At 42.4% G+C, this 23471-nt stretch overlaps 2 protein-coding genes across 2 annotated transcripts in view; both read right to left on the bottom strand.

The window, feature by feature from the left end:
* Positions 1-8755: 8755 nt before the first annotated feature.
* Positions 8756-9701, bottom strand: LOC119652474. The gene is made up of 3 exons (XM_038056644.1): positions 9482-9701; positions 9315-9399; positions 8756-9244 (listed from the first exon to the last, which is right to left on the bottom strand). Exons 1-3 carry the CDS (start codon positions 9617-9619, stop codon positions 8913-8915), a joined length of 555 nt encoding a protein of 184 aa, XP_037912572.1. The 5' UTR covers positions 9620-9701; the 3' UTR covers positions 8756-8912.
* Positions 9702-13739: 4038 nt separating this feature from the next.
* LOC119651603 (synaptic vesicle glycoprotein 2B) overlaps positions 13740-23471 on the bottom strand; it is a 36896-nt gene continuing 27164 nt past the window's right edge. The window contains exons 5-9 of the mRNA XM_038055256.1: positions 20050-20464; positions 19485-19623; positions 18732-19015; positions 13949-14076; positions 13740-13884 (exon numbers count right to left, since the gene is read on the bottom strand). Coding sequence (XP_037911184.1) covers positions 13835-13884; positions 13949-14076; positions 18732-19015; positions 19485-19623; positions 20050-20464 — 1016 coding nt within the window. The 3' untranslated portion in view covers positions 13740-13834. The remainder of the gene's footprint in view (positions 13885-13948; positions 14077-18731; positions 19016-19484; positions 19624-20049; positions 20465-23471) is intronic.

The following is a 23471-nucleotide window of genomic DNA, read 5'->3' as shown; positions in this document are numbered from 1 at the left end:
AAGTGTTTTGTGAAACACAATTTGATTATACTTTCCGACAATTATTTATTTCTGATATTGGGTGAAATACAAAGAAGTGAAGACCCAAAATGTGTTCCCTATGTGACCAGAACCTATCCAACCCAAAAATCTGAAAAAAAATCACAGAGATGCATCTATACAAAATCTAGGCCTAAAAAAAAAACACCAATACATTATATGCCCAAATAAAGTTCATAATATTTTAGAAATTTACCCGAGAACTCTCTTAAGTTAATTATAGAAAACATCGGTATAAGTGATAATAGTAGACATAATTCTAAAAAGTTTGAAGGCAATCCAACCATTATTAACAAAATTATATAAGGTCAGAGTTTTGTATTTCATTTTAATTTGTAGTGCTCTAAGGCGTGTATGACGACATAATAATAATAAACGTTGGCGCAGCAATCGAATTGGAACAGGATTGCCGGAGGTAATAAGGACAGCATTGCGCTCGCCCGAGACTATTATTCTGATTTGACTCAGATCCTGGAGTTCGCTTGTGTCCGCCTAAGCGAATGGTTCGTTCTGCCGATTATTCTCGCCTATGTTCGGATCGGGCTTTTGCGCTGTTGTCAAGTTTACGAACATCGTCATTCAGTTGTTTAGCCGTGTTTGTTTAACGGTTTTATTTAACGGTAAAACCGTGCCAGTTAGAGTGTTAATACACGTGACTTCCCGATAACAAAGTGAAGCTGGTACAGGCCTCGCGTCGCAAGTGCGGAACTCATCCTTACTCGAGGGACACCAAATTACAGCGTGTAAAGGTCGCGGAATCAGCTTACAGTGTCGCCGCCCATGGATTGTGCAATTCTAATATCACCACACAACTCCTCCATTGATTAGTGACGACTGCCCAGCCATAACATTCGACGAGGACCAGAGCTTTCCTCCTAGGGACCAGCCAATTACTGTGTCAGTTACATCCAAGGTTTCCAAGCCGAATTCAAACTTGTTTCAGGTAAGTCTGCCTTCAAACGAAAACAAACGGATTCGGGCATCTCGGATTCGGCAGCGAACATATACCGCTTTTATCTTCTCTCTGACAACGAGCATCATCCCGAAGCGATACACGCACGTCCCGGGACCTCGAAATCTGCTGACACGGCCAACTCACCATTAGTTGAAGATAAGAATAGAATTAGTTTCCTCCCCCATTTTCTTGTATGGATTGACAGCCAGGGCACTGGGCCTTGTAGTCAAGAACATAGACAGACTCAAAGTTCGGCTTACTTGTCCCAATATCCATTAGAAACTAATACATTTAGTTAAGATCACCAAACTGGAAGGCCATTCCTTCACGGTGAAAGTGGAGAGGGAGCCAACTCTCATCCTCAGATGAATCTCCCCACATGAGTTCCCCTTGGCTTCGGAAATTAAGGATCTAACGCAGGTTACGCCTGTCCGCATAACTAGGCTTTCCACCCCGAGTCACGAGCCATTGACACCAATCTGAGCCTCTTCCGTGTGACTTTCGACTCTGAGGCAGAGACCAATATAGTCACAAAAAAAATACCCTCCTTTATCAACGGATTAGCTGGGAGAAACCCCGAAAACGGCACGTCACCCAATGTTTCAACTGCCAAAAATTGGCCACGTATCCTCAAGCTGCGGATACGACCCCAGATGCGTGAAGTGCGCGGGCCCACACGCCTCCAGGGGCCGCCCCCGTTCGAATGTAGAAGACAACGCCGAAAAGGAATCGGCGGCACCCCTCAAAAGTGCAAACTGTGGCCAACTGGGTCACCCTGCCAACTTCTGTAAGTGCCCCGTAGGCTGGAATCTATCCAGCGCGGAAAGAGAGCCAAAAGCATCCCGCACTCCCGATCTGCTTCGTTTTTCCACCACCTTGACAGACCCTCGTCTGTTCGTCTCTCGCAGGCTAACACTCTGCTTCATGCCAACTGGACCAGAGCCAAATCGCCAGCGGACCCCATCTGGAACTCGAGGGTCGCCAATAATGTCAGCAATAAAAGGTTGAGGTTGGAAGGGTCTTACCTTTGCCCCTTTTCTCCCAGATGCCCGGCTGATATAGTCAGAACAGGCCCGTCCGCCTCCTGTCAAGCTTGCAATCTCCCGCTGCAACAATAAATAATCTTCGGACCCCAATGGCATCTCTAACTTTGTTTTGCGCAAGTGTGCGCCTGCCATCAATGGACATCTCGCCATCCTCTTCAACAACTGCCAGAACAACGGCCACTTCCCGGTATCTTAGAAATCAGCCCTCCTCATACCTACCCCTAAGAAGGGGTGCTCGGGCGATCTCAAAGATATGAGGCCGATCTCTCTTCTTTCCAATATTGGAAAAATCTTCGAACGTTTCCGACTAAGTCACCTCAATAGACACTACTTCACTATCATTCCACTTAATCAATTCGGCTTCGAAAACCTCAGGTCAACCGAGTAGGCAATAACATCTTCCTCCACGATATTCCCCTCCCTCCTATAAACTTATTCGTCACGACAATGGTAACTTAGACAGCCCTTCACCCACCCTTTTTCTCCAACGACAATGGTCCTCCCGCGTCAGGAAGGATCGTCCTCGCTGACGACACCATCCTATAGGCAAGTGGTCTCAGGCCCTCACTAGCCTCCTTCTCTCTCAATCTCCTAACCAATAGGATCATCGCTTATTTCAACCGGTGAGTGCTCAACGTTAATTCCCTTAAGTCTGAGGTTATTTGCTTCAGAAACCCCAGTGGGAAGTGCCACTAGCCCACAGTGCCAGAAAGCAAAAATCTGCATTTAAGCATTGCCAACCACACACTCAAGCCGAAACCAAACATTAAATACCCGGGAATCTCCCTCAACAAGAAACTTAAATCCAACCCTCATGGCAGATCTGCTATTGCCAATGCCTCTAAGGCATCAGCTGCCTTAAAAAACCTCCTCTCATCCCGGGCGCTGTACCCTTCCACCACCCAACCCTTTTATACAAAACTCTTATTCGTCCAATCCTGACCTACGGCTCCCCAGCGAACGTAGCAGAAGCCGTCCAATGCTTTGAAAGGACGATACTCAGGAAATGCACGGCCAAATACAGAAGGCCAAACCTAAAATTTCACCAAAACTCTCTCCTGTACGACCTTTCCAGGGTTTGCCACATAATTCCATAAAAGTGGCTATGCAATGCATTGTTACGCGAGCAAAGGTACTACGTGTCAGGGCTGGCTCTCCTCTCGGACAGTAATTCTCCTCTCAACCATCACGCCTCTCCTCCCTCCTTCATCCCCTCCTTTTATCAAAGCTCCTCCCCGGACTTTCACAGAGGTTAACCGAGTAGTAAGTCCAATGTTCCGGCAGTCAATCCTCGTGCAGGTGAAGATCGCCTTTCATTATTTTTCTTTACTTAGTCCAGATTAAGACAATAAACATTAATTAGCCTGTACAATATGTGATATCTCCAAGCATTAACTTCTTCCCTAAATGAAGGTCCCTCCTTCTACCAATTAGGTTCCACAATACATGCCCCGCAATCCCACAGTCCTCTTCATCCCTCCCGCCTTGGGTCACTGTCCTTGCACAGGTCCAAATCGAGTAAAAGGTAGCCCTTTCTCAGATTGCTGCCACCATTGACAAAGGACTGCGCTTTACTCCAAATCCGTCGATCAATCCTGTCCACTGGTGCCTAAAAACTCCCTTTTTCCCGTTTTCCAGTACGGACTACTATAATATTTTGTGTTTTTTTTTTGTATTATGTTTGTTTAGTTGTAAGTTATAAATTATTCTTAGGTTTAAGCACATGTTATGTCAAATGAGCGTTGATATGCACATTAATGGGATCAACACCAAAAGGGGGTGGGGGCTGAGGTGGCTATTACCACTCACTGACGATCTTGCTAGACGAAAAGTTTCGAAATTATGTAAACTAAACTGCTGAAATCTCATGTCTCATGTCTCATGTCCTTATACAGAGGGTGGCCAAATTATTAAAGCCACAATTATAGTTAACACCGAATGGGATTACCAATGTGATGGTAAAAGGTTAACTTCATCCAGAGATTAGCGAAAAATATGGCATGTTTGTCTTCAAAATAGAAAAGCTTCTATAATAACCATAGTGAAATAACTCCTATCAATAAGGTCAGCTTGATGTCGAATCAAAGAATTAGGGGTTTTCAAGCAATAGATGCAATTAACATTTGAATTGGGTGGTTGATGATTGGAAACAGATAACTAGACTTCTTTTTAATGAAAATCGCTAGCCAGTTTGCTTCCATATAGTCTCAGTTTTGCAAAATCCGAACTCAACAATATTTTCCAAGTTTACTTCTCGGACGAATCATCGGTATATGCATCGATTGACAAAGCAGATTCTTTAAAAAAGATTGCAACGTAAAAGTAGCATCCATTTAGCATTATGGTCTGGCCACTCATTAGTAGCAAAAGTAGAGAGCGCCTGTTATTTATCCAAAATTCCATGGAGCTGGCCATATATATCATATAAAAGGACCAAGATGCTATGCAAAGTACACGAATGGTTATCAAATGGCAACTTTATATTTGTGGACGACTCTGCTCTATGCCATAAGGCCAAAGAAAAAAGACATTTTTAGAAAAAAAGGAAAACAGGATCCCCCATTGCTTTGGGGATCAATGGAAAACACAAGTATAGAAACGATGAAATAAAAACAAACTGCATTAAATGCATTGAAAGTATGCCAAGAAGATTATGAGATATGATTCCAGCAATAGACGGCGTGACCAAATACAGGGTGCGGCAGTATAACTTCCTTTTTTAAAATGCGCGTCACTCAGTTAATTGATGTCATAGCGGAGCGCTAGTGGTCTCGTTCAAGAGGGGATACTGTAAAGTTTTGTGCCGACATGGTTCAGTCGCCATCATGCGTTGGAATAGTGAGGAGCGTGCCTTTGCCGTTGAGGTTTACTTTACAAGCGGATGTTCGGTTATTGCAACACAGCGTGCATTTCAGAATCGCTTTAATTTAGCCCCGTTGGCTCCCGTCCCAGACCGCAAATCAATTGTTACATGGGTCACTACATTCAGACAAACTGCAAGTGCGACAAAAGGAAGAACTGGAGTCCCTCGGCCCGTTAGATCACCTGAGAACATTGAAGCAGTGAGAGCGTCAATGTTGCGATCGCCACGGCGTTCTGCGTGCAAACACGCATCTGCCCTTGGACTATCCGATCGTTCTGTGAGAAGAATTCTTCGTGATGATCTTCATTTTCATCCCTATAAGATGGCGATAGTGCAGGAACTTCCAGAACGTGACTTCAATTCTCGGATGAACGCGTGTGAACACTTTCCAGAGCGCCTTATCTCAATTAGAGGCGATTTGTAATGGCCGGCACGCTCCCCCGATCTGTCTCCTTGTGATTTTTTTCTATGGGATTTTTTGAAATCCCGTGTTTATGTGAACCGTCCAAGAACCCTACAAGATTTGAAGACCAACATCCAAGAAGAAATTGCCAACATAACACCTGCTATACTAGCAAGAATTATGACAAACGCCAGAAATCGGTTTACGCAATGTATGGAGAATGGGGGACGTCACCTAACAGATTTGATCTTCAAAACAATGTAAATAAAAACTTTAGACATGTACCTACATTATAAAAAATAAATAAATATTTTCCGATGCTTGAAATAGTTTTTATTGAGTTTTGAAAAAAGGAAGTTATGCTCCTGCACCCTGTATTAAAATTTTATTATATGTTCAACATTTCGAGACTATTCTAGGCATATTTTAAATGTATACTCAATATTGTTTGAAAACACAAATCATCATTATTATCATCAACGGCGCCTTAATAAGGAACTCCAGACATCCCGGTTTCGCGCCGAGGTCCACCAATTCGATATCCCTAAAAGCTGTCTGGCGTCCTAACCCACGCCATCGCTCCATCTTAGGCAGGGTCTGCCTCGTCTTGTTTTTCTACCATAGATATTGTCCTTATAGACTTTCCGGGTGGGATCATCCTCATCCATACGGATTGAGTGACCCGACCAATGTAACTTATTGAGCCGTATTTTATCCACAACCGGACGGTCATGGTATCGCTCATAGATTTCGTCATTGTGTAGGCTACGGAATCGTCCATCCTCATGTAGGGGGCCAACAATTTTTCGGAGGATTCTTCTCTCAAACGCGGCCAAGAGTTCGCAATTTTTCTTGCTAAGAACCCAAGTTTCCGAAGAGATCATTGTCTTGTACAGTAAGAGCTTTGACCATATGGTGAGACGTTTCGAGCGGAACAGTCTTTGTAAGCTGAAATAGGCTCTATTGGCTGACAACAACCGTGCGCGGATTTCATCATCGTAGCTGTTATCGGTTGTGATTTTCGATCCTAGATAGGAGAAATTGTCAACGGTCTCAAAGTTGTATTCTCCTATCCTTATTCTCCCTGTTTGACCAGTGCGGTTTGATGTTGTTGGTTGGTTGTTTTTCGGTGCTGACGTTGCCACCATATATTTTGCCTTGCCTTCATTGATGTGCAGCTCAAGATCTCGCGCCAATCACCGCCTGCTCGATTTGGATGAAGGCAGTTTATACGTCTCGGGTCGGTCTTCCCATGATGTCGATATCGTCAGCAGAGGCCAGTAGTTGGGTGGACTTGAAGAGGATCGTACCTCTTGCATTTACCTCGACATCACGGATCACTTTCTCGAGGGCGAGGTTAAAGAGGACGCATGATAGGGCATCTCCTTGTCGTAGACCGTTGTTGATGTCGAATGGTCTTGAGAGTGATCCTGCTGCTTCTATCTGGCCTCGCACATTGGTCAGGATCAGCCTAGTCAGTCTTATTAATTTCGTCGGGATACGGAACTCTCTCATGGCCGTATACAGTTTTACCTTGGCTATGCTATCATAGGCGGCTTTAAAGTCGATGGAGAGATGGTGCCACTGTTGTCCATATTCCAACAGTTTTTCATCGCTTGCCGCAGAGAGAAAATCTGATCTATTGCTGATTTGCCTGGAGTGATAGCGGAGAATATTTTACAGATGGTACTCAGCAACGTGATACCTCTATAATTGCTGCACTGTGTGGTATCTCCCTTTTTATGTATGAGACAGATAATGCCTCGTTGCCAATCGTCAGGCATTGATTAGCTGTCCCATACCTTGAGCACAAGTTGATGAACCACTTGCTGTAACTGGTCGCCTCCATATTTAACTAATTCGACTGTAATTCCATCGGTTCCTGCCGACTTATGATTTTCTAGCCGATGAATTGCACGGACTGTTTCTCCTAAACTTGGTGGTGGCAGTATTTGTCCGTCGTCTTCAGTTGGCGGGACCTCCAATTCGCCGATGTTCTGGTTGTTCAGTAGCTCATCAAAGTACTCAACCCATCGCTCTAATATGCCCATTCTGTCGGAAATCAGATTTCCTTTTTTGTCTCGGCAGGATGAGCTTCGAGGTATAAAAGGCTTCATCCTGCTGATTTTTTGGTAAAACTTCCGCGCCTGGTGCGGTTGCTTCCTGTACTTTTCTAGTTCACAGACTTGTTGGTCCTCCCAGGCTTCCTTTTTCCGTCTGTGAAGTCGCTTCTCCGCTCGACGGAGTTCGAGTATATTTGTGGCCGTGTCCATGATAACGTTCCTCAGGTGGTTATGAATATCATTTGTTGATGCTTCATCTCCAGGTCCTCTGTTGACCGCGATTATTGCGGCATCCATTTCCCTCTTATAGGTGTCACGGAAGGCTGTGTTGTGGATGGCTTCAGTGTTCACTCTCACCTGATTGCCAGAGGGGATTCTAGGTGGTATTGTTATTCGAGCTCGGAGCACCATGTCAACGAGAGGTGGCGGCGTTCGATCAACACGTGGTCAATTTGGTTGAAAGTGGTCCCGTCTGGAGAGGCCCATGTATGTTTGTGGACCGCTTTCCGCGCAATCCAGGTACTTCCAACAACCATTTCGTGTGACACTGCTAATTGAATAATCCGCATTTCTTTATCATTTGTATTTTGATGTAAGCTATGAGAGCCAACGTATCGCCTGAATACGGGCTTCCTCCCTACTTGTCTGTTAAAATCCCCAAGTATGATTTTGAGATCATATCTGGGGCAGGCTTTGAGGGTACGTTTTACTGCCTCGTAGAAGGTATCCTTCTTCGACTCTGCAGTCTCCTCTGTAGGGGCGTGAACGTTAATGAAGCTTATATTTCTAAACTTGCCTCGCAAGCGCAGAGTGCATAGCCGTTCGCTTATGTTTTCAAAGCCGATAACAGCAGGTTTCATTTCTTGGCTGACTAAGAAACCTTCTCCGAGCACATGGTTTACTGGATGGCCACTCTATGTTCTATATTGGAACAGAATTTCGGCTAGCTGCTTGGCAGCTTCATTTCTGTACAGGGAGCGGACGTTCCATGAGAAAATGCGCAAATCGTTATTCCTTTGTCGTCGCCAGTTTCGTCGTTGTGCTACCCGTCCAGCCCGAGGCTCCTTCCGTGGCTTCGCAACATCGGTTTTCCGAGTAGGGTTATCAGACCTACCCAACCCCTAACCTGGAGGACCAGTTGGTACAATTTGTACCGTTTTTAGGCGCAGGAGACTCGCCCTCATCCTACTCCGTCTGCAGCTTTTCGTTAAGAAAGAGCTCCCAGCGGTCACCACGTGGAGATGGAGATAGGGTTTGGTAGTAGAGCTGTTGGTGTTGGTTCAGCAGGCATTTCCCAGGTTTTATGCTCCATCGTGGGTACCAATCCACGTTTCGCCCTGGGACCTATACTACCCTTTGACCACCTTGTCTATGAAAACACGAATAATTTGTAAAATTGATAACATGTTTATTGCCTTTCCTTCCGTATAAACTGAAATTATGTATTTTTCAAAGGTGGCTCTAATAATTTGCCCACCCACTGTATTTATTGCTTTCTTTTGCGATGAAAAGTTCCAGTGGTAGAACGAAAAGCAAACGTTTTTCATTTATCGGAAGTAGCTTCCAATATGTTTGCGTCTGATACGATACGTGTCGCCAATGCGTCACCGTCCATGAAAACATGATTGCCGATGCACGGAAAATATATCACCACATAATCAAAAGTCCTGTACAGATGTAAGTCCACACAAATGTTAAAATCAGACAGTTCTGTCCGAACATCGTGAATTACCAAACATGCATGTAATAATCCTGGCATCGGAATATCTATACAGTCATCCACTTTTTTGTCTATCTTCAACTCCAAGAGCGTCTTTCCGTTAACTTTAAATTTCAGATTAAATATCTGTTCCGCAAGATCGAATGTTAAATTAGCTGCGGAAACATTTGAAATTTCAACTGTTAGTGCATTTTCCACGAGTGCGAAAAAGGTGAATGGTATTACCTTCGAAGACGATACCCATGAAAGTCACACTAAGCACGCATGAATGATTCTCACATTTGACGTCGATCGGGAGCTTTATAGACATCTGAAATTCATTTTACGAGAATATAGAGAGGATATAGGTATGTACGTAAAATAAACAGAAGCAAACGGAATAATAGGCTCACCGCGCCGACTCCTTCAGGTAAGCTCAGCTCTGCGACATCATCCACCTCAGTTTGGGGTAGTTCTCGCGCTGTTGCTATAGTCAAACCCAGCAACAGGATGCAAATAGGAAATATAAAACTACTTAGCGAGTGCACCATGGCTACCAAAAACAGACCCAACACAAACACTCAATATCGGAACTTCTCCTTACGAACGCTCTATGTTACTGAGCGTACTACAAAATACTCATGTAGTTCAGTATGTCATTCAAAGTATTTATATTGATAAAATCAACCTTGTTGCGGTTTCTGGATTGGGTCTCCAGATTTAAAACTATTTTCTAATAAAGTTAACAAAAGATTCAACCGAAAACTAGTCAGACTTGATAGCACGGTTATGAATGGAAACTCAATTAAAAAAGACATTTACTAGATGATGCTACATGTAATAAAGAAACCAATAATTATACAACATAACTGAACTTCTGTAGAGACAAGTACGTCATACCTCCTTAATAAGTCTGGCACTGAGCCGCATTCAACAGAGAAACATTCGTTCCTACAAAAGGTAGACTATACATCTCAGGTTAGTCTTCCCATAATGTCAGTATCGTTAGCATAGGCCAGTAGTTGCGTGGACTTGAAGAAGAATGATTCTGCTGATTTTATCTGGCCTTGCACATTGATCAGGATCTCCTAGTCAACCTAGTCAGTCTTATCAACTTGGTCGGGATACCGAATTCTCTCATGACCGTGTACAGTTTTGCCCAGGTTATGCTATAATAGGCGGCCTTCAAGATAGCGGAAAATATCTCATAGATAACAGTCAGCAACTCGATACCTCTATAATTGCTGCAATGAGCTACTTCTCCCTTTTTATGTATTGGGTAGATAATGCCTCGCTGGCAATCGTCAGGAATTGATTCGCTATCCCACACCTTGAGCATCACTTGATGAACCGCTTGGTGTAGCTGGTCGCCTCTATATATAACCATTTCGGCTGTAATTCCATCAACCCCTGGTGACTTATGATTCATTTCTGACTGTTTCTTCTATGTTTGGTGTTGGCAGCATTTGTCCCTCGTCTTCAGTTGGCGGGACTTCCAAATCGCTGATCTTTTGTTTGTTGAAAATTTCATCAATGAACTCAACTCATAGGGTCGGAAACCAGTTTATCCTCTTTGTCTCGGCAGGATGAGCATCGAGCTGACTTGTTGGTAAAATTTTTTGCGCTTGATGTAATTGTTCCCTCTACTTTTCGAGTTCACAGACTTTTCGATACTCCTAGGCTTCCTTTTCATCTGTGAAGTCGCTTCCCTACTCGACGGTAGCTCTTTACAGGTGTCTGCAAACTCAGCACTCTTCCTTTCCGTTGTTAGCTTACATTCATCGTGGAACCAGTCCTTCCGACTTTTCCTACGAGTCGGGCCAAGTATTGCGAAGATCATTTGTTGATGTTTCATCTCCACGGCCTCTGTTAACTACCATTATTGCAACATCAATTTCCTCCTTCTAGGTATAACGGAAGGCTCTGTTATGGATGCCAACAAGATAGTGCTCTGGGTCTATATTGGCTCCCGTATATGTTCGGGCATTCATCAAGATTGAGAGGTGGCGGCGTTCCATCAACACATGATCAATTTGGTTAAAAGTAGTAACGTCTGGAGATGCGCTTGTATGTTAATGAACCGCTTTCTATGCAAACCAGATACTTCTAGCAACCATTCCGTACTACACTGCTAGTTGGATAATCTGCGGTCTGTTGTTATTCTCATTTAACTAAGGGAGCCAACATACCCGCTGAATACGGACTTCATCCCTACTTGGCTATTAATGTCTCCAAGTATGACTTCAATATCATATCTGGGGGAGCCTTTGTGGGTTCGTGAAAAATACCCTTTTCTGGTTCCCTGGAGGGGCCTGAACGTTAATAGGATTTATGCCTCGCAAACGTAGAGAACATAGCCTTTCGCTTATGCTTTCAAAGCTGATAACAGTAGATTTCGTTTTTTGGCTCTAGCGCTGTCTTAAACCAACAGTCGAACCTGATTCGAAATCTATATCTGAACTGGATAGCGCTTACAACCCCATGTCTTTGTGCTCTTCACCAGATCGATGGTGCCTCAAATCAGTGAAAATGAATCATCATCATCAACGGTGCAACAACCGGTATTCGGTCTAGGCCTGCCTTAATAAGGAACTCCAGATATCCCGGTTTTGTGCCGAGGTCCACGAATTCGATATCTCTAAAAGCTGTCTGGCGTCCTGAGCTACGCCATCGCTCCATCTTAGGCAGGGTCTGCCTCGTCTTCTTTTTCTACCATAGATATTGCCCTTATAGACTTTCCGGGTGGGATCATCCTCATCCATACGGATTAAGTGACCCGCCCACCGTAACTTATTGAGCCGGATTTTACGGTATCGCTCATAGATTTCGTCATTGTGTAGGCTACGGAATCGTCCATCCTCATTTAGGGGCCAAAAATTCTTCGGAGGATTCTTCTCTAGAACGCGGCCAAGAACCCAAGTTTCCGAGGAATATATGAGGACTGGCAAGATCATAGTCTTGTGCAGTAAGAGGTTTGACCCTATGGTGAAACGTTTCCGAAACAGTCTTTGTAAGCTGAAATAGGCTCTGTTGGCTGACAACAACCGTGCGCGGATTTCATCATCGTAGCTGTTATCGGTTGTGATTTTCGACCCTAGATAGGAGAAATTGTCAACAGTCTCAAAGTTGTATTCTCCTATCCTTATTCTTCTTCGTGTTTGACCAGTGCGGTTTGATGTTGTTGATTGATTCGTCTTCGGTGCTCACGTTGCCACCATATATTTTGCCTTGCCTCCATTGATGTACCAATTGCCGCCTGCTCGATCTGGATGAAGGCAGTTTGTACGTTTCGGGTCGTTCTTCCCATGATGTCGATATCGCCAGCATAGGCCAGTAGTTGGGTGGACTTGAAGAGGATCGTACCTCTTGCATTTACCTCAGCATCACGGATCACCTTCTCCAGGGCCAGGTTAAAGAGGACGTTTGATAGCGCATCCTCTTGTCGTAGACCGTTGTTGATGTCGAATGGTCTTGAGAGTGGTCTTGCTGCTTTTATCTGACCTCGCACATTGGTCAGGATCAGCCTAGTCAGTCTTATTAATTTCACCGGGGTACTGAATTCTCTCATGGCCGTGTACAGTTTTACCCTGGCTATGCTATCATAGGCGGCTTTAAAGTCGATGAACAGATGGTGCAACTGTTGTCCATACTCCAACAATTTTCCATCGCTGATCTGTTGCTGATTTGCCTGGAGTGAAGCCTCTTTGGTATGGGCCAATGATGTTCTGGGCGTATGGGGCTACCCGGCCTAGCACGATAGTGGAGAATATCTTATAGATGGTACTCAGCAAGGTGATACCTCTATAATTGCTACACTGTGTGGTATCTCCCTTTTTATGTATGAGACAGATAATGCCTCGTTGCCAATCGTCAGGCATTGATTCGCTGTCCCATACCTTGAGCACAAGTTGATGAACCGCTTGGTATAATTGGTCGCCTCCATATTTAACCAACTGTAATTCCATCGGCTCCTGGCGACTTATGATTTTTTAGCCGATGAATTGCACGGACTGTTTCTCCTAAACTTGGTAGTGCCAGTATTTGTCCGTCGTCTTCAGTTGGCCGGACCTCCAATTCGCCGATGTTCTCGTTGTTCAGTAGCTCATCAAAGTACTCAACCCCGCTCCAATATGCTCATTCTGTCGGAAATCAGGTTTTCCTCTTTGTCTCGGCAGGATGAACATGCTGATTTGTTGGTAAAACTTGCGCGTCTGGTGCGGTTGCTCTCTGTACTTTTCTAGTTCACAGACTTGTTGGTTCTCCCAGGCTTCCTTTTTCCGTCTGTGAAGTCGCTTCTCCGCTCGACGGAGTTCGTGATAAGTCTCTGTGCGTGCCCGCGTTCTTTGAGAATGCAACATTACTCGGTATGCGGTATTCTTCCGTTCCGTTGATAGCTTACATTCATCGTCAAACCAGTCGTTCAGACTCCTTTTGCGGCTGGGGCCAAGTATGTTTGTGGCCGTATTCATGATAACGTTCTTCAGGTGATTGTGAAGATCATTTGTTGATGCTTCATCTCCAGGTCCTCTGTTGACTTCGGTTATTGCGGCATCCATTTCCCTCTTATAGGTGTCGCGGAGGACTATGTTGTGGATGGCTTCAGTGTTCACTCTCACCTGATTGTCAGAAGGGATTCTAGGTGGTATTGTTATGAAAATGAATAACGATGAGAATATGTCAAACTTTTTAATTGTCGAAAACTTAAAAGTACTGAACTAGATTTAGCTTAATCTAAATTCATTTACACTAAGCAAATTGATTAGAGGCTAAAGAGGCTTCGGTTTTTTAGCCAGCAATATACTTAGCAAGCCGCAAACTGCAAAGGAGAGAAAAAGAATGTGAGTATGCATATATTTACTACAAATTTATCAAAAACTTACAGATGAGGAACCCAGAATAGAAGGAGAATGTGAGAAGGCAGTCTTTGTAAATTGAATATCCTACAATATTACTGCCAACAATACTGCCTAACCGACCCATTGATAATTGTACACAAACAGCCATACCCCTGTAAAGATTAGCATTTTTTTTTTTTGTTTATAGAGATAAACTTACGGAAGCTCATAAAGGTGATGTTTGTAAAAATGAAAAACGTGAATATTAGTGGTAGTACGAAAACTGTAAAATCCATTCCACGCATTGAATGAATGAATGGAGAGACTTTCTCAAACAAAACTGGAAGGGTTTTTTTTTTAATTTACTGGAAATGAATCTCATTCCCACGCTATACAAATATGAATACAAAAAATAAAGTATAAAACGAGACACAATTATGGAAACTTTGGCGGAAATCCAATTATCTTTAGCAAATTAGAGAAGATTAAAACTGAGCTTCTCCTGTCAATTTACCGGAACAAAGGCATCATAGTATCATCAGATGTACTGAAGGGTATTAGATTCTCCTTTATATGAAAAATGAAAGTCAATATTTTGGACCACTTAAACCTTTAAATTAATGACGTAGCTTGCTATATGATAATCACAACCAGCGAGATAAGTAATGCCTTCCAGGGTTGGTTACAAAAAGGTAATAACTTTTTAACAGTACAGTTCTGAAATGAGTTCTTCATGTGAACTCACGAGTTCATTAATCTCTTCATTAATTTAGACATCCTCCTAAAGCAAATACAACACTATTAAAAACATTACCGAAGAACGATAAGTTTAATTTTCTTGACTTCTCAACAACATATCACAGTTGTTATCGCGCTGTTAAATCAGCCTCTTCAAGTCCATGAAAAATCCAAACTTCCAGTTTTTTTTCCATATTCAAGTGTATTGGGACGCAGGTGAACATTTTTTTGACTAATTTATAATGTCTCAAATTGGCTTAACGTTCTGTTGTCATCAATCGCGATGGGGCGTTCTAACCGAGTGACATCTTTAATATCAAAATTCCCAGCATGGAACTTCTTAAAGTAGGTTTGGGGCTCATTCTTTTTTGAAGCGTGGTCATCATTAATTAAACAGAATTTTCCTCGGATACCATTCAGGGCTTTTCCCCTGAAACTAAAGTATTAAAGTAGTTTGACTTATTTTCAAGTCTCTAAAACTCTTCCAGGCCACTAAACTTTCTCAGCTGCCAGTCGTTGCAAGAAAACGCAATCCCTTTTTACACAACCAATAAATATGACAACGAAATCCACGCACGGTTTTTGGCTGCCAACAGAACCTATTTCACCTTACAAAAACTGTTTCGCTCGAAACGTCTTAGCATAGTGTCAAAGCTCTTACTGTGCAAGACGATGATCTTGCCAGTCCTCATGTATTCCTCGGAGACTTGGGTTCTTAGCAAGAAAAATTGCGAACTCTTGGCCGCGTTCGAGAGAAGAATCCTATGAAGGTTTGGTCAGTCTATCAGTTCTGGGAGAAAATAAAATTGTCAAAGATTTCTTGAAAGGAAACTGGACCGAAATTAAAGTGAGAACCTTTATCTCTGGTATTATTCATCTCTGGTATTAATGTGTCCGAATTGCTGAGTGGTTAGAGCGCAAGGTTATCATATGGAAGGTCGCGAATCAAATCTCACTGGTGGCAGTGGGATTTGTATCGTGATTCGACGTCGGATACCAGTTGACTCAGCTGTGAATGAGCTGAGTCAAATCAGGGTAATAATCTCGGCCAACCGCAATGCTGACCACATTGCCTCCCACAGTGTACTGTAGTGTACCGTTACGGTATTGAATGAAGTGCTCTAATACACTTCAAGGCCCTGATCGGATTTGGATTGTTGCGCCAACGATTATTATTATTAATCAATTTACCAGCCACGTGTCAAAAACACGGCATAAAAGCTGATCGGTTATGCAAATTTGCCGACGAATAGACAGACATAACTGGCTGAGATGCCCAATGATCAACGATGAGTGAGTTGTAGCTCTGATACCATAGCATAGGTCAAAAAAGGAAATTTATCTTGGTCAGGAAAACAGAAGTTATCGTAATAATTACTCTATATTGAAGGAGATTGCATAGGATCGTAAGTCGTGGCACGGTAAATGACGTTACCTTTCAAGATAATGAACAACTCTCCATTCCACATTGTGAACAGCTTAAAAGGTGAAATGAGTGCTTCACCAATCGATCAATTTTGCATCCATTGGACTGGAAAACCACCAGAACATACTGTTACGAACATCTCCTCAGGAGAAGTGAAAGGATTATGTCCATCTCTACCGAACTGCCTTTATAATTCCACAGAGTTTCTACTTTCACTTTCACATTCAAGATCCGGAAGAATAGCTGCAGGATCGAGTTTGATAATTGGACGACATTTTTGTCATCTTACAAAGAAAACATCACCCTGGAACCCATGAAGGAAAAGTTCGAAACCCTAGCTGGCATAAAACTGGTTGATTTTGCACTTCTTCTGCGATTACCCAGCTCTAGCTAGAGTTAAGCTACTTACACTAGGTAAACCATTCTTTGGGGACCTTAGAGAGATTTATAGCTGCAGGCTGAGAGAGCTGCTTTTACACACATGTCCACTATATTGATTACTACCCGCAATCTTTATTAGCACATGCATATACACGCGCATGTCTACCTGGAGCAATTGACACTGATATGCAAATAACTAAAAACAGCGAAAAAAGGAAAACTAAAACGTCCCCATGGACCCCGCCGTTTATATAAATTCACTTTATATGATGATGACGTCATATACTCTTAGCGTGCAATAAATTTACCTGAAATGCGAAACTTTGACCTTGTATAACTGTTAATGATAGTTGAATTGCCTTCAAACTTTTCAGAATTATGTCCTATATTATCGCCTATGCTGATGTTCTTTTGGGATGAACTTATATGGGTTTTCAGGTAAATTTCTAAAATATGGTAATGTACTATTATTAACTTTATTTGAGTAGATGTTTCACTATGATTTTTTTCAAATCTTTCGATTGGATTTTGAGCCCTATCTTTCCTATGTTTCACCCGATATCAGAAATAACAATCGAGCCCTTTGATACCCCACATGACCATATTCTGTGTATATACATCCCTCTTTCAGATGTATGCGGAGCTCTTCAAACTCAACGGAAAATAGCGCTAATCGCTGTATGGAAAGGGGGGACACACAGACCACATGTTCTCAACAAATTTCTTGACAATCGGTTTAGCCGTTTCGGAGTAAATCAGGTGTGACAGGCACATAGACAGACGGATAGACGGACAGTAAAACATTGTATTGATTTTAATGTTGTTATTGTTTGACACAAAACCTTAAGAGGGTCATCCCGGGGGTCACATCCACGAAATCGATTTTTTTTTGCATCAATTGTATCTAGATATAGTGTAGAAAATATGGGCAAAGTGATTTTTTGATATTCGGAGTCGTTCGGAAATTATAGTGTTAAACACGCGATAAGTCACATGCCAGATATATGTCGATCGCCGTAATAAAGCTAGTATTTATCGGTCCGAATGAGGTTGGAATGACTTCTCTAAAAAGACAAGAATTGAAGCCAAGGCTGTACATATGTTTCTTCAAGAAACCTAAGGTTTATGGATTAGGTATAGCAGATTAATGGCCAGTTAAGGTTCTATGGCTACAAATCGCATTCTTCATTTTAAATGCGTTTTTCTCGAAACTGCATGTTGAAAATCGGCTGCCACCATAGCCCAAAATCTATCCAACGAAATTTTTTGAAATATTCAAGACTTATTCAGAACATATTTCCACGGTCCGCAAACTAGGATAATTGCGATTCATTTGGTAGCTTGTTTTTATTCATTCAAGAAGCCGTGAAAAAACACCAAAATTCATAAAAAGTTTAACATGACCCCAAAAATGTAGCTTTTAATGTTTTTTAATAATCCTAGTTTGCGGACTGTAGTTAAGTCTGTAAGTTACAATGCCGTTTACTCGCCGCAGCGCCCTCTAGCGTGGCAGCAGAAAAACACCTTTTTTGGAGATGGGTCTATAAATTGCTCTGTATTTCAATAAGGAACTATGCAATCGGGCTGCAATTATTATGTACGCCCAAGATATTAATAAGTCTATGGCGAAAAATTCGCATTTGTATCTTTATCCAGTTCTTCACAAAAAAAAATCTAAAAAAGCCAAAAAACGGCCTTCATACGGGATGACCCCCTTAAAAAGACGATAACTACATTGCCAATGGGTCACCGAGGGACATTGATCTCATACAATACCAAAATACAGTGAGAAATGGACTAAGTGAATAAACGAAAAAATACAACTCTCTCTCTGCAAATGTCCCTCACTTCGTACAGAATTAGTCGCCTTGCACCCTCAATGCGACCCTAGGCATGATGACGCAAAGCATGTAAGTCGCATTGTTTTTGTTTTGGGTAAACAAGGAGAATGGTGAAAGACATTTGGAATAGGAGTAACGATAATTTTTAGTTTCTTACAAAACAGAATATGACAAACTGGAAAAACAATATCCCTGATTGCCTCCTTCTTTCTGGCCTAGTTAGAAAATATTTAACAAATTATATTTTTCTCAAGCAAGATAGTAGCGTGAACACAGCAATTTTTTATAATGATGCAGAATAAGAAATAACTTTCTGTGCCCTTTTATTGAAAACAAAAGTTCACAAGACTACAAACCAAACTACAATACATATAGCACACTGAAAGTTTGAACGTTGTTTTCTTATTTTAAGTTTAAAATCATTTAAAATCTTGTTACTTACCTCATATGAGTTGGAATTAAATCCACTATAGCACCATTCACCACAGACACACAGAGTCCAGAGAGCATAAGAAAACCACAAAATAAAAGAACCACTGCAGTTGGTTCAGCCACCCATATTAGGGCCACACCAGAAAATCCTGATGCCAATAAAACTGACGGTAAAATAATTTGTCTTCCAACCGGATTGATTATAATCGCTAGAACTGCATATCCAATTACATAGGATACGCCTAACATTATCGAGTCCATAAAAACTTTCGGATTTATGCTGTCGTCGCAAACCTTGAGAATAGTAAAAAAAATCGTTTTACTCAAATAATTATTTACAAACGGCCTGCAATATACTAGTATTATGTTATATAAGCAAATTTTGGTTTCCTTTCTGGGGCATAATGGAGGTTCAAAAAGTACCCTTGTTAAAACTGAAGCAGGATTATTTTTTATTATCATCTCATCTATTCTGCTACATCTGTAAACTCGAATAAAAATGCGTTTCTCATCGAACACAGAAATAGCTACGCTAAAACTCCTATAACTAATATCCCACTCTCAGTGATCAACGATAAAGATTTTTTTTTCTATTTTCTATTATATCGAAATATGAAAACTCGTCTAATACAAATGGCTACCAAAGCAAAACCTGAATTTAGCAGGACGGCTGTTGATTTGTCAATCATAACATTAATCTCTCTTAACAATGCCACCTTTCTTCAAACACGGGCACTTATTGATCGCAAAACATAATATTTACCAACTTAATTGTCGAATTATCGTTGATTGCAGCACTTTCTGTTAAATCAATAACATCACAGACAGTCAAGAAAACATCTCCAGTGATCGAATTGAAACGATTTAAAATTTCAGGAAGCCATAAGCCCAGTCCAGCAGACCTGCAAAAATACCAGTTAAACTGAGTAAAAAGAACCATTTTTCAAATCATTTTTTCGATCTGCATAGACGATGCGATTATGCGAGTGCAGCCATATTTATTAGATTGAAACTTCAAACAACTACTATTTATATGGATGGCTTACGAAATTGACTCTAGCCTTATCGCGATTATTTAATTTTATGAAAACAAACGTTTTTTATGAAAATTCAACGTAAAATTAATGAATTTTACAACTATATGAGTGCTATGTGCGGTTGCTAATTGTTCTTAGTATTCACATTTGAAAGTAAAGACGTAATAAACTCAAATGAAAATCAAGAATATTCAAAAATTACATGAACGAGCTCAAATTATCAAATTATATGTTAATATCTGCAGTGTTCCTCTAAAAACAATATCGTCATTATTCGAAACAGCTACTTACGCGAAGAATATCCCAAATTGGATCACACAGCACATTAACAAATTTACTATATGAGGTCTTCGTAGCAGTGGGGCAATTTGATGCCAAACTGACAGCATTGTCTCCCCGCATCCTTGCTTATGATTCAGACTTTCCAAATATTCTTTGTCTCCTTCCGGCTGAAGTTTTTGTACAATGAAGGTATGTGCTGGTCTTCCCGTATTTTTCACATACATCCATTCGACAATTTTGAAAGCTTCACGTTCCCTGTTTTGAGAAAGCAGAAATTTGGGTGTTTCTGGCATCCAAATCATCAAAGTAGCTCCAAGTAGTCCAGGAAATGTATACATAATTAGTGCCAACTGCCAGGGTCGGAAGGTTACATCACCGTATAGTGAATATGACCAAGTCTGCGGGAGAATTAGCCATGCCATTCCTAAAATTTTTATGGATGTTAGATTTAGAGGATGGAGTAAATTAAACAATTTTTTAAAAGTTAAAGAAGCTTTTTGATTTCTTCTTTTAATATGCGTAACTTGTTGGCACTTATACCCAAGGTGTTTAGTCACATCTAATTCAAGAAAAGGCGAATCCTAAGTCTTCCGGTCTAAGAGGTTATTGCATTCATATCATACTAAAAAGTTTTCTGAAAGCAACCTTCATATAAGTCGTTTCCCAACCAATTTATTACTTACGCTTAGCCACGTCATAGAGTTTTTAAGGATATTGTAGTTACCAAACTAGATACTACAGGGAAGAGAAACATATATACTTAACTCCAAGAATGGAAAGCATTTTCTTCACGGGAAGATAAGATATCAAAACAATTCACATTGTGCATTCAACAAAAGTAATTACATATCAATTTGCGTTAGAAACCGAATGCCATGACAAAATCCGTGAAGTGCAGCGGAAGAGGAAACGAATAACAGTTATTTAATCAGCGTATGTGAAATTCGAAAACACACTATCATCAATACCCGGTATCCACTAGGTGTCTAATTCAGATACCTGAATTAGATACCTGAATTAGATACCTAGTTGTTCTTACCGAGTCATAGACCTTAGTTAGCAAAAGAAGTGATAAGAGTAGTGTCAACAAAGAAAAGATTTTTAATCTGCTGCGTCATCACGGTCTCCCTATCTGCGTTGACAGATAGTCTATTGAAGTTCGGCATCTAGGGTGTTTTTTTTTTTTTTTGAGGAGGTGGAAATCTTCAAAAAGACACTGGTCTGGACCACCCCCGACTCCCTCCCTGCCCCGCGGAACCACCATAAGGTATCACATCACGGGGCGGAGTCAGCCCACTCTAGCTTTGTCACCTTTCTTCTATACGCAGCGCACGTGACCGCGTTTTTCTCCTCTCCTCTGCTTTTCGCAGTTTATTTTGGATAGATGCGATCATGGAGTTTACCGCATTCCAATTCTCTTGATGTGCTAGCATTTTCGGTACCAGATTTTCTGGTACCAGCACCTCCCCTAGAGTCTCCTCTAGATTCTTCCTTTCTTCCACAAATCTCGGACAGTGGAAGAATACATGCTCTGGGTCCTCTGGGACTCCATTGCAATTTGGACAATCGGGTGAGGTCTCCAATTTAAACCTGTGAAGGTATTGGAGATATCCTCCGTGCCCCGTGAGAAACTGGGTTAGATTATAATTAATCTCACCGTGTCGTCTCTCCAACCACTCCTTGATGGCAGGAATGAGCCTGTGCGTCCACCGGCCCTTTCCCGAGCGTTCCCACCGCCCTTGCCATCTATTTATGGATATCTCCCTTTCAGTCTTCTTCGTCCGCGATGAGGAAGAGGTTGGCTTTGCATTGTATATGTTCGCCATCTCATCTGCCAAGATGTCAATCGGCATCATTCCAGAGATGACGAATGCTGCATCATCTGAGACAGTCCTGAAGGCAGAGCATACGCTCAGGGCTGTCCTCCTGTAAACTGAACTCAGTTTGGTAGCGTTCCCTGACATCCACAACGCCTCCCTCCAAACTGGGGTTGCATAGAGCATGATCGAGGTCACCACCCTGGCTATAAGCAACCTAGAGGTATGCCGTGGCCCTCCAATATTCGGCATCATCCTCGCCAGGGCCATACTTGCAGTGGATGATTTGTCGCAAACACACCGCACATGTTGCTTATAGCTAAGCTTCCTGCCTATCACCGCTCCCAAGTATTTGATGGTCGGCTTGGAAGTGATGATATGATTCCCGATTCTAATACAGGCGTAATTTCTCTTCCGGCGCTTAGTGATGAGGACCTCCTCCGCAAGTGTCAGACCAGAACTCTTTAGCCAACTTTTAACAACACCGATTGCCTCACTTGAGTATAACTCAGCATCTTCGAGATGCTTTGCGACAACAACCTGCGCTATGTCGTCAGCGTAACCCACCACTGTGGCCTCCCCCGGAAGGGGAAAATTAAATACATCGTTGTACATGATGTTCCACAGCAGCGGGCCCAATACGGAGCCCTGCGGGACACCCGCGGAAACAACGTACTCCTGGGGTCCGTCATCGGTGTCATATCAGAGCCTCCTTTAAATAACTATCGACGATAGCAGCGAGATAGGCGGGAATACCAACCTTCGCTAAAGATTTCCGTATTAGATTCCAATTGGCCGAATTGAATGCATTTTTCACATCCAGGGTTACTACCACGCAATATTTGCTGGTACTACCCTTTCCGTGAATTGCATCTTCGGCCAAGCCAGTAACCAATTTGATGGCATCAATGGTTGATCTGGCTTTACGGAACCCATACTACCGATCCGAAAGGCCGCCTTGGCTCTCAACAACCGGGAGTAACCTATTATAGATTACCCGCTCTAGCATTTTCCCCACCGTGTCCAGGAGACATATGGGTCGATATGAGGATGGTTTACCTGGAGGTTTACCTGGTTTAGGCAGAAGTACCAACTTCTGTCGCTTCCATGCCACTGGAAATATCCCCTCGGACATGCACGCTTTGAATAACTCAGCGAACATGTCCGGTCAGGATTTCACGGCAAGCTTAAGGGCCTTATTCGGTACTCCGTCCAGGCCCGGCGCAGATATCCAACAGCTCGTCTCTGGTGACTGGCGGAATTGCCGCTGCATTCAGAGGTGGTTGGAATATGTCGGTGCTCTCCTCTTGCTGGGGGAATAACCCCTGGATGATTTTTAGCAAGAGGGTGGGGCACGTGATCTGCGGAGATGAACGGCCTCTGAATTGTCCCATTACGATTCTGTAGGCATTCCCCCACGGGTTTATGTTCGCTTCTGAGCAGAGCTCATTAAAGCACTCCCTCTTGCTTCGCTGGATGGCGAGCTTGAGGTTTTTGCGGGCTGCCTTATAGGCGAGCTCTTTTTGTCCCTGTTCGATTCTACCTACCGTCCTCTGAGCCACTCTTCTGGCTCGGTGGCAGGCTGATCGAAGGCCAGTCAGTTCATCATTCCAC

This window comes from Hermetia illucens, chromosome 3 (genome assembly GCF_905115235.1).
Source record: "Hermetia illucens chromosome 3, iHerIll2.2.curated.20191125, whole genome shotgun sequence".
NCBI lineage: Eukaryota > Metazoa > Arthropoda > Insecta > Diptera > Stratiomyidae > Hermetia > Hermetia illucens.
This window is presented reverse-complemented; position numbering and strand designations above follow the sequence as displayed.